At 52.5% G+C, this 14,153-nt stretch overlaps 5 protein-coding genes across 5 annotated transcripts; all 5 read right to left on the bottom strand.

The window, feature by feature from the left end:
* Positions 1-218: 218 nt before the first annotated feature.
* On the bottom strand, positions 219-2,871 carry BBA_01680 (transporter Avl9; the record flags this gene model as incomplete). The annotated part of the gene is made up of 2 exons (XM_008596777.1): positions 219-1,961; positions 2,023-2,871. The coding sequence occupies 2 exons, from the start codon at positions 2,869-2,871 to the stop codon at positions 219-221; spliced, it is 2,592 nt and encodes an 863-aa protein (XP_008594999.1).
* A 2,055-nt stretch (positions 2,872-4,926) lies between these two features.
* On the bottom strand, positions 4,927-6,086 carry BBA_01679 (uncharacterized protein; the record flags this gene model as incomplete). Its single annotated transcript, XM_008596776.1, has 5 exons — positions 4,927-5,042; positions 5,114-5,189; positions 5,272-5,512; positions 5,578-5,610; positions 5,701-6,086. 5 exons carry the CDS (start codon positions 6,084-6,086, stop codon positions 4,927-4,929), a joined length of 852 nt encoding a protein of 283 aa, XP_008594998.1.
* Positions 6,087-6,921: 835 nt separating this feature from the next.
* BBA_01678 (ZIP Zinc transporter family protein) lies at positions 6,922-8,338 on the bottom strand (the record flags this gene model as incomplete). The annotated part of the gene is made up of 5 exons (XM_008596775.1): positions 6,922-6,956; positions 7,054-7,927; positions 8,003-8,118; positions 8,174-8,200; positions 8,257-8,338. The coding sequence occupies 5 exons, from the start codon at positions 8,336-8,338 to the stop codon at positions 6,922-6,924; spliced, it is 1,134 nt and encodes a 377-aa protein (XP_008594997.1).
* Positions 8,339-10,872: 2,534 nt separating this feature from the next.
* Positions 10,873-12,134, bottom strand: BBA_01677 (D-isomer specific 2-hydroxyacid dehydrogenase; the record flags this gene model as incomplete). Its single annotated transcript, XM_008596774.1, has 2 exons — positions 10,873-11,759; positions 11,951-12,134. 2 exons carry the CDS (start codon positions 12,132-12,134, stop codon positions 10,873-10,875), a joined length of 1,071 nt encoding a protein of 356 aa, XP_008594996.1.
* A 526-nt stretch (positions 12,135-12,660) lies between these two features.
* Positions 12,661-13,582, bottom strand: BBA_01676 (short chain dehydrogenase; the record flags this gene model as incomplete). Its single annotated transcript, XM_008596773.1, has 3 exons — positions 12,661-13,152; positions 13,218-13,473; positions 13,545-13,582. 3 exons carry the CDS (start codon positions 13,580-13,582, stop codon positions 12,661-12,663), a joined length of 786 nt encoding a protein of 261 aa, XP_008594995.1.
* Positions 13,583-14,153: the final 571 nt, after the last annotated feature.

Here is a 14,153-nt window from a genome sequence, read left to right as displayed (position 1 = left end):
GCGTTGTGCATTGATGATGGAGTTAAATTGCGTGTGCTATGCTATAAGGATCCCTCGATATTGATACTACACAGTAGCATCAATACATGCAATGAAAGAAATGAAACGTCATTCATCATGTTTACTCTGCTCATCTTCATCCTTGTAACACCAAGCCTTTGTCATCATTTTCTTCATATCCCATCCTTCGATATCCTCTCGTCTTGGAATCTCTGCTGTTACCTCGTCTTGGTGTCCGCCGCTGTCGGCGCATCGTCAGCCTTGTCTGTGCGCTCCTCCGCCTCCACCGCGCTCCCCGGCACGGGCGCCGTTCCCACGACAGGAGTCGGCGGCGTCTCGGTCGATTCCTGCGACGCATTTCTGCTGCCTACGAGCTCTTCGGTCTGAAAGCCGTCGACTTTACTGGTAGAAACGGCCGACGTCTTCTTTTCGGGAGACGGGGGGGAGGAGGCGTCCGAGGCGGCTGACGAGACCGCTGTGACTCCGAGGGCGTCATCATCCTTGTCGACCGACTCGCCCGTCAGAGGCCTGTCAAAGGAGCTGCTCGCGCGGGAGAGGATGCTCTCGCTGAAGCTCTGCTGGGTGAGGGGCCGCATTGTGGTGCTGGTGGCGCTGTCGCGGCTGCGGGTGTGGCTGGCGTCAGTGGAGGTGGTGTGGGATCCCAGCGTGCTAATCATCTGGTAGTCTTTATCAATGGGGCTGGTGGGCGTGGAGCCGTTGACGGGTTGCCTAGACTGCTGAGTTTTGCTGCTGCTGCTGCTGCTGCTGCCGCCGCCGCCACTCCGCCAGTTGGCGCCCCAGGTGCTGTTCTTGCGCTTCTCGCCGGCCCACGAGGCCCAGCTCGACATGTACGCGCCGGCCTTGTTGCCGACCGACTGCATGGTGGCCTGGGCCTTGGTCATGTCCACGGCAAAGGTCGGAGACGCTACAGACGGGGCGGTAGTGCCGGTGGTGGCCGCGGACTTGTCGCTGGACACGGAGGCGCGCGAAGCAACGGCAGCCTCGTCGGCCCGGCGGCGCTGGGATTCGCGGAGATATTCCACGTCGCTGTAGAGCTTGTTGAACATGGACGAAGCCTTTTCGCGGCCTGCGGCAAGGTTGCGACCCAGAATCTCGCGGCCCTGAGCGAGGCGCTCGTCCAGGTGCAAGTCCTTGACCTGGTCGGCGATGCGGCGCTGAACGTCGTCTATGGTGAGGCCACCGGCGCAGGGGTGTTTGGGCTCCGACACGGCAAAAAGGTTGGCGTCGGTGTGGGATTCCCAGATGCGGTAGTTTTCTGTCTTTTGCCAGGCGGCGATCCATTCTAGGCCAAAATCGACGGCGGGGTCTTCCTCGCTTGTAAATGTGCCCTTGCTGACATCGCCTTGCTGCGCGAGAAAATTGTGAAACTTGACAGAGGATATGAGGCCGAGGATATACGACTCGAATTGTGAGCGAATGTATTCCTCGCTGCCGGCGTATTGTAGGTTCTTGGGGCGGCTGGGGTTGGACTCATCCCACGTTTCATTGATCTGGTGCGTCAACAAGTCGATCCATCTGCGGTCTGCGGCCGTCAACGCTAGTGCGGCCTTTAGAGAAGGCGATGTAATATTGACGGTGCCCTCGTCGAGGTTGATGAGAATGTCGCTATATCTGTCCCTTTGCTGCAGGAGCAGCGAATTTGTGCTGCCAACCAGGTACGATTTGGTGCCAACGTCGGCGAGCAGGTCGAGTTGCTGCAGAGGAGTATACGGTCCAAAAATGGCGCCTTTACCGAATATTTGCAGCGGCAAGCCCATGAATTGCAGTAATGAGCTACGGTTGCTACTCTGCAGGCTGGTAGACGGGGCCAGCTTCTCCTCGTATGCGTTGAGCTCCGGATCGGCGCAGTCTTGTAGGTTCCGTATCAAGCCGGGTATGAACGATATGAGTGCAAACTGAACCATGCAGAGTTTGTCACATCGCGAGCCAAAGAATAACATCTGCATGTGGACTTGATCAATAGACGTTTCTCAGCGAGATATCAAGTTGTGCTTCTCTCACCTTTGGTTGCAACAGACAACACTTGAGCAGCACCAAGGTCTGCCACTTGTATTCGTGAATCAGCTCACGCAAACTCATCCCCAAATACTGATCCCTGCTACCCGTTTCTGCCAAGTCGCCGCGGGCCTTTTCGTCGGCGAGACTCTCCTGGAAGCGGCGCAGAATCTCAACGTCGGTGAACTCGCGCTGGGCGAACCAGGCGTGCGTGACCATGCCGAGCCTCTCGCGGAGGACGCCAAAAAAGTGCGGGCTGTCGGCGATGACGACGACGGCCTTCTGGACCGTAGAGCGCGTTACGTCGGCGGGGCGGTTTAGGAGGGCGGCCGAGTCGATCTGGCGGGTGCAGGAGATGCCAAAGAGCGAGCAGGCCGGCTTGTCGGCGGTGGCGGGCCGCAGAAGGGTAAAGTAAGAAAAGTCCTCCTCGGAGGCGTGCGCGCCGTCGCTGAGGGCCATGAAAGGCAGCAGGTGCCAGTTGTAGTCGGCGGCCGGGTCCGTGCCGTCGTCGACGCCGAACCACGATTCGACCTCTGGTCCGCGCGCATGATGGAAGCCGACGACAGTAACGAGGGGGATGAAGTCGCTCGCGGCGCCGCTGCTGCCACTGTGGATGCTACCCGGAGCTGGCGAGGCGGGCGTGATGGGCGAGAGGATGGCTTTGATCTCGACAGGAGCTGCGGTAGCGGCGTTTGTCGTCGTCGCGGTATCGTTTTCGTTGCCAATGGCGGCGCCACTGCTGGCCGTGGCGGTCTCGTCTGTCAGGGAGATTTCCTCAACGGCGGGAACATCTTGGTCATGCTTGGCCAGTTTGCTGCCAAAGAGCACAGCTTGGCCCTTGTCGTCGCCTGGCATGTTGTGCAGCGGCAAGCTCGCGGCGCTTCGTCTCGGTATGCGCTGGTCCCCGACGGGGGGTGTCGGGCGTCGTACTATCAACTGTGGCACGCTCGGCGGTCTATCGATCAGCCATGCGCAAGAGCGAAAATGGTCGTTTCTTCGTTCGGGCGAGTCGATGGACGAATAATATTGATGTTGTCAACAAGCAGGGTACTCGGCTAAGCCCCTTGACTCGGGCTGGTTGAATAAAAAGGCGGTTAATTTGCCGTTATGTGACACGACCAAGGTGCGCCTGGTCTTGTTCGTGGATAATGGGGCGTCTGGGAGTAATGCAGTGGATGTCTCCGCCAGAGAAGCCAAGTCTAGTTAATGCAATAAAAGAACAGAAAAAAACAGATGACTCGTGGATGAAGAGAAAATATATGCTGGGCTAGAAAGGTACAAGGCTGGTTAAAAGACGTAGTATGGTATCAGTAAACTGGCAGATGAAGGCAAGAAGGGTAGATGCATGACCCGTGGCCTGAGCTTGATGAGCGCTGGTAAAAAAAAAAAACAGAAAAAAAAGGAGCTCCAAGTGTGGCGTGAGTTGGCGCCGCCCCAATCTGCGCCGAGACAATGTCGTCACTATCAAGATTAGAGATGAATCGTGCAAGATTAATCAATGCACAGTCGAGAAAAAAGAAAGTCAAGGATTCGGGAGAAAGCGAGATAAAGTGCGTTCGCTTATTAGTAGCTGTCAGACAGTCAGAGGCATTGTCTCTGCCTATGTGCCCGCCTTTCTCTGCCCAGCCAATATGTACTTTGCTTTGAGCCCCTGATCAGCATATTTATTCACCTTAGTCCTCCCACTGCTATCTCGACCGTCGAATCGGCTGGTATCGGCGACTTGTGGCTGAGTACGGATTACATCGGGCAGCATCAGCCCTGCTCCTGGGCTTGGCTGTTTGGGTTCCTTTTCCGCACACCGGCGATGGCGTCTCTAGAATTCGATGCAGAGGATGGGGCGACGTTTCTGAATTTTCAATTCCAAGATCGCTCAAAGTTAACACCAGCTCGGTTCGGAAAATATTGAGGTGAAAAGGGCAGACAAGTTCTTACCACTGCCTCGCCAGCCGTGATGACCTCGGCGACACCATGGACCATCTATTTTCGGGAGCTCGCATGCACAGAAAATGCTTCGTTGAACCTGACAGAGGAATTCGGAACTATCCGTATGTGGGCTTGCATGATTGCGCATGATTCCAGCACAGCTCGCAGCTATTATACTGCATGGTTTGGCGAGATTGATCACGACAGAACTGCAGTACAGCCACCGTACGTGGCGACCTTCGTGCATGCATAGCATGATATTACAGGCGCCACTTCTCTACCCTCCAAGCCTGCTTTTCCGGCTTCTGACGCATTTTATCGTAATGGCTGGCTAACTTGTGAGTCGTGCCAGTGCCGTGTTCTGCACCAAGCCGGCCCTGCAAGAGACATGAAATAGCGAGATGCAAACGCACGATTGGTTGCCGCCAAGAAATTGAGACCGGCAGCCACTTTAGCAAAACGAATCATTTTCCTTTTCTCTAATATGGGTTCCTTTCGACGCTGCGCAATTGACCATGACTTTCGAGTATGATTCGTACTCCCATCACCGTATAAATGAATCTACGATTCTTCTCGAACGAGCGCACCGCAAGTTGCTCGAATCTTTCAGTTTACTCTTGCGCACCGGCCCAAGTCTTGCCGGCACATATCTACACTCAAATCCCACAACTTCACCGCGGCGCCATCCTCTTTCTTCTACGGTCTTGAGATACTACCACGCTCATTCCTGCGACCTCAGCGTCGACTATCGCATGTTCAGGGCTCCAGTCCTTGAAATCTACCGTTGAATAGGAGAGCCCAGAACACGATAGCGAGAGCCGAAAGGGAGATTGAAACGCGCATACCAATGCTCATTCGAGGGCATCACGAATTGTCATCGGGTCCCGATAACGGGCCATGGAAAGTCATATATTCAGCCCGAGTATATACAAAATCTCCAGATATTTCCTTGGATAAGTCGTAGCATCCGCTCGTCTTGTTCGATTACGCCTGGCAGAGGCCGTCGTGGACACTGGCCGGATTAGAGCTGGCGTCGCCCCAGTTCATGCCTTTTATCAGTCTACCAATCTCAGTCCCTCCGTCGGCGCGGATATAGTCACCTTGCAACACCAGAATTGTTAGCAAAACATAGTTTGGACCCCATCTAATTACACCGTGTCAGAAATCGTACCTCGCTGTGGCAGATACCACCAGTCCTGGGAGCGGAAGGCGTTATTGGTCAGTTGCGAAATAGGGTCGTTGAAGCCCTACGAGTAGCAGTCAGCATTACGATTTCTCTGCTATTGGCTTTCTGCACCGTTGAAAAAAACTCTTTCTCCGACAACGTACCGTGTTGCGCTCGTTGTGGTGATCGTGCTTGGCCCACGCAACATAGACCTTGGCGTGGTTGAGATTCTTCTGTCCGTTGGGTCCGCCTAGCTTTTCACCAGCGGTGTCGTCGCTAAAGGTATTTTGGATCTGATCCCACTCAAGAGTCTGGTAGCCGCTGTGCTGCGACAACTTGATCTCTGCCGGGCGCCACAGGCCGTCGTCGGCCTTTTTCCAGATGATAATGACGCGCTCCCAGTCGCTGCCGGTATGGATTAGCTCAGTGCCCATTTTAGCACGCGATGAACTCGTTCTAAGGCTACTTACTAGTGGTGACCGAAGATTTTGGCGGGATTGAATCTAAATGTGGCGGCGTTTGGTTAGCTCGTCGAATGTTTAAAAGATTCCGTCGGCTCTCCATGGCCGTGTAAGTTGTTGTTCTTCTCTTACCCATCCTTTTCGTAAAACAGAGAATACTGAACGCGGACGCCTGCATCGGTGCACTTTTCGTACGAATAATACACGGGGAAAGATGGCGATGGATTGCCAATGGGCACGCCGGGAGTGCGGCAGTTGCAGCCGGCATTGGGCCAGTTGCATAGTTCTGCGGGAGGCGTCTGCTGATTGTTCTTGTCCGTGGCATAGGTAGGGATGCACGGAGGATGGTTCAATGCTTGTCCGAAGAAGAACATGGGCGCCGCCTTCATCGCCAGAGAAACACCGCCCTCGTTGAGCAAGTCGTTCATGTCCGTGTCGGAGACTGGCGTGGTGTTCGCATTGGCCAGCGACAGAAGGCTGGCCGCAGCGGCGATGGTCGAAGAGACGGCAACACGCATCTTAACAGACTACTGGAGATTTCCAAGATTGAAGCAGCCGGGACTGACTTCAGGACTCGGCCCGCCGAACATGGTCGGGCGGCACCCGGCCTCTTAAATACCAGACGGTTGTCAGTATTGCAATCCCGACAATCTGCACTGACGAGCCAGTTGCCCGATGTGGACGTATAGCCGATATCATGACCGCTAAATCTCTATGCACACTAATTTTTCCACTTCTGGACGATTTGTGCAGGCGCCATGTCCGTCTTGTAGTGCTTATTACAGATTGCTTTCAAGAGCTCCAGTTGTGTTGCCACTAGCACGGCATTGAAAGCCGACGCGGACCACTCGAGTCAGGATTTAGTTTAAATTCGACGGTTGGAGGAAATACAAGCCGGGACCCGAGGCACGATTGAGATTAAAACCAGCTGTTGGAGAAATGCCAGCCAGGCTACCGTCCACGACGGTATTTGTCTGGTTAATGTGAAGTTGGCACGGATGAGACGCACATGCACCATCCAACATTGACTTTACTCGGCCTCTACATTTCACGTGGGTGCACGTGGCAAATGACACTGCAGACAATTCCATTTCTGCGCACGGCTGATTTACTAAACTATGATATTTTGCTATTTCATTCGTCGAAACACAATGTCGCTTGCCATGTTCATAAAAGTATGCCAGATGGCGGAATAAATGCGCCAGGTTTGCAGTTTTGCTCTTCAGCGCGGTTGTAGTCGCCCAGCAACTATGATTCATAAAACGGTCGTGGTCTCATTAAACATAAAAACATTTCCCAAGAGAAAAAAATAAAAAAACATTACTGGCTTGGTAGGCCTGTATCGGGTCCCGATTACGCGAATGCGCCGACAATGGACATTGCGGCAGCTATATCCACACATGTTAGCACGGACTCATGCCAAAAAAAAAAAAAAAAAAAATCCATGTACAACGAGAATCAGAAAAAAAGAAGAAAAAAACTCACCGCCGAGTAGAACAAATGCAAAGGCTGCCGCCTTTTTGCTCGTGCCCATCAGTCTCTCCGCCTCCTCAGAGAGAAAGTCTTGGGCCAAGAGATCGACCAGGGCGGCGTAGATCAAGAGACCCGAGGAAATGGCGTTGAAGACGCCGACAATGATGAGGCCGAATGCGCTGTTTGGGTCGTACGAGTTGCGGACGCCGAGGCCAATGGCCTGGCCGAGGGGCGCCGTGACGCCAAAGGCGACGACCAGGAGCCAGGGGCGGATGCTGCCGCGCGGGTACGGCACAGCGGCGATGCGGGATCCGAGGCCGAGTCCTTCAAAGGCTTGGTGGAAGACAAAGGCGATGAGGAGGATGGCGAAGCCGTCGACGGTGATGGAGAGTGTCATGCCGACAAAGACGGAATGGAAGAGAATACCACCTTCAAGGAGGGTGATGTTGGCTGACATTTTGCGGTACACAGTGGCGTCGACCTCCTGGCCGGCATCGTCAAAGTAGCGCACGTGTGTGTCGGGGTTCTTGTTGCCGCGGCCCAGAGTCTCGTTGAGGGTAGAGGACGAGTCCGAGGGGCTGCCGAGACCGCTCTCGACATCTCTGATTCCGCCGATACTCACAGTCGTGTCGTCCTTTTTCTCCTCTGAATCCGCGCTGGAGTCGGGACGCTCGTGGTGGTGGTGGTGGTCTTGCGCGAGCGTCAGGGCTTCACCGGTAGGACCGCCGTGGGAGTGGCCGCCCGTCTTGGCGTTGAGGTACATTTCAATGAGAAACAGGATGAACATGGAGCCCATCATGATGACGCCGGGCATGGGGGGGTACTTGTCTGTGAAGAGATCGGGAAGGCATGGGTTCATCAGGTTGCCAAAGGCAGTTGGGAGAAGCTTGTACGATGTTTGTGTTAGTGGCTTTTGATGGCTCTTTAGGTGGCTTTGGTAAAAAAAGGTTCTTGTGCGTACATGGACAAAAGCGGTGGCAATGAGGACTCCAGTACCAAAGTGCTTGCAAGCAAAGAAGATGGAGGGCGGGATCTTGAGAGCCTTGAATCTCTTGGCTACCACAGGAAATCCAGCGCCTACAATAGTAATCAGCAAGAGTTCCAAGTGGAAATTATTCACAGATGGGCTTACCCAGTATCGAGGAGGCAAGAATTAGAACTAAAGATGTCATCAGTGTTGTTGATCCCTTGACTGTTGGGCATGGTGAAGCTTACACAGGCCAACGACGTGAAGTGGCAGGTCATATTCAGTTGTAGAGGCATCATCACTACCACACTGAGGCTTGTCTCCGGCCATTATGAGATGTTGTATTCAAAGATGATTTGAGTAAGATGTGGTGGTGAACAGATGAGAGTTCTTTTCGAGTCGGGAATGATTTCCAGAACAACTTTCAGCGTAACGTCGACCGGGGGGGATGGGAAAGTTAATGCCAAGGGACGAGGTTTCTGAGCTGTTTGATCTGTAACCAGACTAGATCATGGGATGAATCCGAGTTTTTCTCGTGTGAGCACGGAATCAAAGAAAGAAAGAGAGGTTTATATTGTGCATAGCATGGGTTGCAATGGTCTTTTGTATATACATGGCCCGCCGTCATGGACGCAGAAAAGGCATGGACTGATCTACATGCTCCGGGCCTCGTCCCCAACACTGTATACCCAATTTTTTTTTCTAAATTATCTCATTGTTCGTGTATTGCAATCCCGTTGGAGGTCAAACCGGGGTCTGTTCCACGACATTGCATGAACAAACACAGACGACTCCAAGCTGCGGAGAATGTGGACACTTGTGGTGGTGGTGGTGGATGGTGGTCTCTCTTTGGTGAATCGCCGTCGTTTGCTGCCCACCCACCGCGGGGACCATCATAACGGGTCGTCATCGTCTCAGAGCGCACAATGAGCCGGTAATGACACACGATAACTCTTGCAAAGAAAAGAAATACGATGGTATGAGGGCATGTGTCAGTGGGAAAACTAATGCGCAGAACAAGTTCTGTGACACGGACTGTAGCGGCCGAAGCGTGGTGCGACTTGCGTTGTGGTTAGCTTCACACAACCCCGGCTGGCCTGCTGCAATGATGGGTCTAAGCGGAACGGTGTGGGTGGTGACAGATTGGGGCCCCCCTGCTCGCCCCCCCGAAAAAAAATTATATATGGACAAGCGGGCTTCTGGCGCACGACCTTTGTTGTGTGGATGGGGTTCGAAATTTGGCGCAGAATAGAGGTCATTTGTTCGATAGGAGAACGGGGGGGCTCGATCGTGGGGGCCGATAAAGAGGGCTGGCTGGCTGGTTACGGAACTACAGAGGGCTGAGCGTGCGGTCCATGTGGACTAACTACACTTGCATCATTTCTACTACACCAAAATTAAACTCATCTGTGCTACTGTTTTATTTTTAATTTTTCTTGCTTTGATAAGCTTGCCGTCATAACCGCAAACACTACAGTCAACCTGAACGGAGTTACGGAGCATAATCAGTGGTTGGGTACTGATAGGTAGGTATCCAGGAGAGTTGAGAGCATTTAGGGCTCCTTGTCGCTCCGTCGCATGCACGTCTGAAGACGACGACTAGGCTTTGTGGATTGATGACCCCGACGAGTCATAACTTATTAAAACGACGGAAATCTGTTATACTCCATTCCGAGTCTGCAACATGGTCTCTTCTTTTTTCTTTTTATATATATGGTGCAGGGATTGCAGGCAGGCAAGTAGGCAAGGCAGACACACCAGGCCTCAAGGGTCTTCTCATCCATCACTTGGCGATATTCGCCGATGGGCTTTTGCCCCCCTCCCCCCCTCCTTTCCCCCCCAAAAAAAAAGCTTCCAGGTGACAGGGACCCTTGGGTGCAACTTGCTGCGGGCGTCGCTGAACGGTGGCGCCATGCCCGGCAGTGGCTTGGAGTCCCGTGTCATGCTGCTACATGCTGCCCCAGAATTAAATGTCCGAACTCCGTACTCGATGGTAACCTTATCGCCAACTTGGTGCATTCACGAGAACACGTTGTCATGCAGCCAAGTATGTAGACTTGCCCTCCAGCCAGTCCCGCAATCTTGTTCAACTATTTTGTCCACAGTTGACTTGACTACCCGAGTAATGCGTTGCGCAGTTTTTTATTTTTCATTTTTTATTCATTTTTCTCCTTTTTTTTAAAAAAAAAAAATATCGCAGTTTTTATGGTAGTAGTGATGGCATCATCATCATACGAGCCATCATACGAGCTTTTTGAGCTGGCTCGCTCGACAGGATATAAACTACCTACTCAACTTGCTCTGACAACCCAACTTTCTCTGCATCATGGTGGAGATGGTTCTAGTTCAAAAGAGGTCGGCTGCTATCTAGGTAACTAGTCATCACATGTATCAAAAAAGCTTACTCGTGTTTTGGACCCTCGCCGATTTGCCCAAGGATTCTACTCCATGTGCGTTTCACGTACGAATAATTCATCATCGTCTGACAATTGGTCCTTTTGGTTTCCATCATCCAATGCAGCCCTATACACCATGATTTGGAAACTAGTTAGTACGGGGTCTAACATCCTTGGACAGTTTCAATAGGTAAACAAGAAATAATAGAGCATCTTGCCACTGGGCTATTGTGTGGCACTGTGGCATGCAAGTTGGAACTGCACATTGGCAAAACTGCAGCGCCAAGCGCCAAGCGGAGAGATGACAAACCCCAGAGGAACACTTGACTAGATCAATATGCAGGTAATTAATCAAGATGCAGCTAATATATCAAAGCGCACATGGAGTTAGAAGTGCATGTAATCCATAAACCTGCATGCATTTGACAGCTGCCACGCTTATTGGATGGCATGCCCACTAGCTAGCTCTTACGCGAGACGCATGCCAGGTTCTTGGCCATTTTTCCACCGCATGACCTCTTCGGCTTGCAGTCTATACCACTCCCGAATCACGTCGCCATCTACATATCCAGTGTGCGGCGTCATGAGCACCCGGCTGCGTCCGTCCCGTCCCCACGCCGTGGTTCGCCACTCGCTGTCTGCGGGCAGTGGTTCGATATCAAACACGTCGAGGGCGGCTCCGCGAATCCGTCCCTGCTTCAGCGTATCCAGCAAGTCCCTCTCCACCACGAGCGGACCGCGCGACGTGTTGACAAAGAATGACTCGGCCTTCATCTTGTGCAGATCGTCGGCCGTCACGAGCCCGCGAGAGCGCTCCGACAGCACCAGATGCACGCTGACCACGTCAGACGTGCAAAAGAGCTGCTCTCGCGAGACGCTCGCAAACGTCGGCCGTCCGTCGGCCTGCACGGCGGCGAATCCGGCCGCTCGGGCCTGCTCGTCGGCCTTTTCCTGAGTCAGGTTGGGACTCCAAGCAATCACCTGCATGCCGAGAGCGGCGTGCAGCATCTTGGCCGTGACGGCCCCGAGTCGTCCCAGACCTACCAGCCCAAGCGTCTTGCCAGACAGACTCGTGCTGAATCCCGTCTGCCAGCCGCCGGCCTTGACGGACGCATCGTCGGCGGCAATGTTCTTGGCCAGCGCCATGATCAAGGTCAGAATGTGCTCCGGCGTTGAGTCCACAATTGGCGCATCCTCGGCTGCCCGCTTCACGACGCTGGCTACCGTGATGCCTCGCTCCTTGAACGCATCGAGGTCGAGAGCCAGATTGCGCTGGCCATTGGTGAGAAGAAGCTTCAGCCTTGGCAGGCGCCTGACCAGCTCGGCGGGAAACGGAGTCCGTTCTCGAGTGGTGTCTGTTTTTTTTGTTTTTACGTACGTAAAATTAGTAAGAAATCTTGCCTCGTTATACCCGGCTTTAACCCTGGCCTATAATGAGACCTTTGGGGTATCGCTATCTGAAACGGATAGGCAAGAAAAAAAAAAAAAACAAAAAAACGGATAGGCAAGAAACGGATAGGCAAAAGTTCCCGGCACTTGTACATACTGATGATTTCAAATGGCTCCAGCCGCTTCACCAAGGCATCTCGAACGCTTTGTGGGGTTGCGGGATGATTGTACGGCAGCAAGGTATCCTTGAAATAGCTGACTTGGAATTCTTCGCCCAGGGCTCCAAAGTAGTCTTTGGCTACACCCTGATAGTCATCTAGAACAGCTATTTTAAGAACCATGGTGAGTCTGGGTTTTGCGACTTGTTTGCAGAGTTGAAAATCAGCCCCGCAGCGTGAGCAATGACAGGACGAGTCAATTAGTCAACCTCGACATTGATGGCGCTAACGATTGCTTTGCAACGTTTGACTGTGGATTTGTATTTTAGTTACGTTTTGTCTTATCTGATTCTTTCATCTGCCTGCCCCATTCCTTTTGTCTTGCATTTGCTCTCCATCTGTCTCGTTCCCTTTCCTCGACACCTTCTCTTCATCTCCTCTCACGCCATCCTGGCATCTATTCCATCATATCGGTCAATCCCAAATTTCCTCGTACATATCAAGCTTTTACTTCTCTTTAGCCTTTTCGCATGTCTTTAAACTTTTCACGTTTTCGTCAAAGCCGTTCGTTCTGTGCTCGCAACAACAATCATGTTATACTGTCGTTTATCCAGTAAATTAGATGATACAGAATTATGTTATGATACAACGAACACGAGACGCATCAGTAAGTCGCATCCTATTAGCACCATGTAGCTGATTTTTGTCGTTAAATCTTGGGCATACGCGAAGCGCCGTCCAGTCGGATGACCTCGCCATTGAGCATCTCATTCTCAATAATCTGGCGAACAAGAGATGCAAATTCGGGTGCGCGACCTGATCTCGTGGGAAATACAAAAGTATTCTCGAGGTTCTTGCGGACCTTGTCCGGCATGGCACTCGTCATTCCCGTCTCAAAGAGACTGGGGGCAATGGTCATGGCACGGATGCCATAACGACCCAAATCTCTGGCCATGGGAAGAGTCAGCGATCTAATGGCGCCCTTGGAGGCAGAGTACGAGACTTGGCCGTTTTGGCCGTCAAAAGCAGCCGAAGAGGCAACCATGATGATGATGCCATGATCGCTGTCCGGGGACTCGCGCTTGGTCTTGACCATGGCTGCGCAGGTCTGACGGGCGAGGTCAATGGTGCCACGCAAGTTGACTCCAACGACGAAATCAAAATCGTCGATGCTAAAGGGTTCGCCATGGCGGTTGACAATCTCATACACGGTTAGTGGTCTTCTTTTCGTTACACTCATGTGAAAATCAAGGGTAGAATGCATACAGGGGCAGGAAGAGCAACACCGGCAGCAGTGATGGCACCTCCTATGGTCTTGCCAGATTGCTTAGCCCATTCCGCGGTGCCCTGGACAGCTTTTGCGATGCTCTCGCTCTCGAGGACATCGCAGACAAAGAATCGCGCAGCGGATCCGAGTGTCTTGATGAATTCCTGACCGTTTTCCTCATTTTGGTCAAGCACAGCGACATGGCCACCCTGGGCAACAATGTCTTCACAACATGCGCGGCCTAATCCCGAGGCGCTGTTGTGATTATCATCAGCATGTGGTGCGGGGAGAAAGAAGCAAACGTAGAGTCGCGATTGTAGTCTTACCCGCCGGAAACCAGAAAGGTGTGATTCGAAATCTTCATGACGTTATTGCCTGATTGCAGGCGGCAGGCAAGGTTGGCGCGAAAAAAAAAAAAGGTCAGATGAGCCGTTGTAGTGATTGAGGTGTCAGAATCGCCTTTGACCTGTGAAGCCCGCATATAGCTCAAGATGCCTCGGTAGCCGGCGGAGACGCTAGCTGGCGGAGCACCGCTGGCGGGCCCGACCAATCTGGGGCATGCATGATACGGCGAAATGGTACGGAAGAGATTGGTACAACAAATTGGAAAGACTGAGAGAGGACGATTATAGAAGCCTTCCGAGATTGATAATCAAGGTGATGATTTCTGTGCAGATTATCTTCCCCGAAGGTCTCCCATATGGTATGGAGAGACCATCGCGCGGCACAATATAACATGATGAGAGGTATTATCTGTGGTCAGTCGAAACCCCCCCGCAATCAAGAAAGGGTCGACGAGATGCGGCAGATGCAACAATGCAAAGAGCGACCTCTTCGATTCATCTGGAATCGCATTTAGTCGTTGTTTCAACAATTTCATCCTCAAACTCGGTATAATAAATTACTTTGGTTTCAGAATCGTTCCAAAACAGCTG

The sequence above is a fragment of the Beauveria bassiana genome, assembly GCF_000280675.1.
Source record: "Beauveria bassiana ARSEF 2860 unplaced genomic scaffold BBA_S00003, whole genome shotgun sequence".
Lineage (NCBI taxonomy): Eukaryota > Fungi > Ascomycota > Sordariomycetes > Hypocreales > Cordycipitaceae > Beauveria > Beauveria bassiana.
Note: the sequence above shows the minus strand (reverse complement) of the source record. Positions and strands in the feature narration are given on the sequence as shown.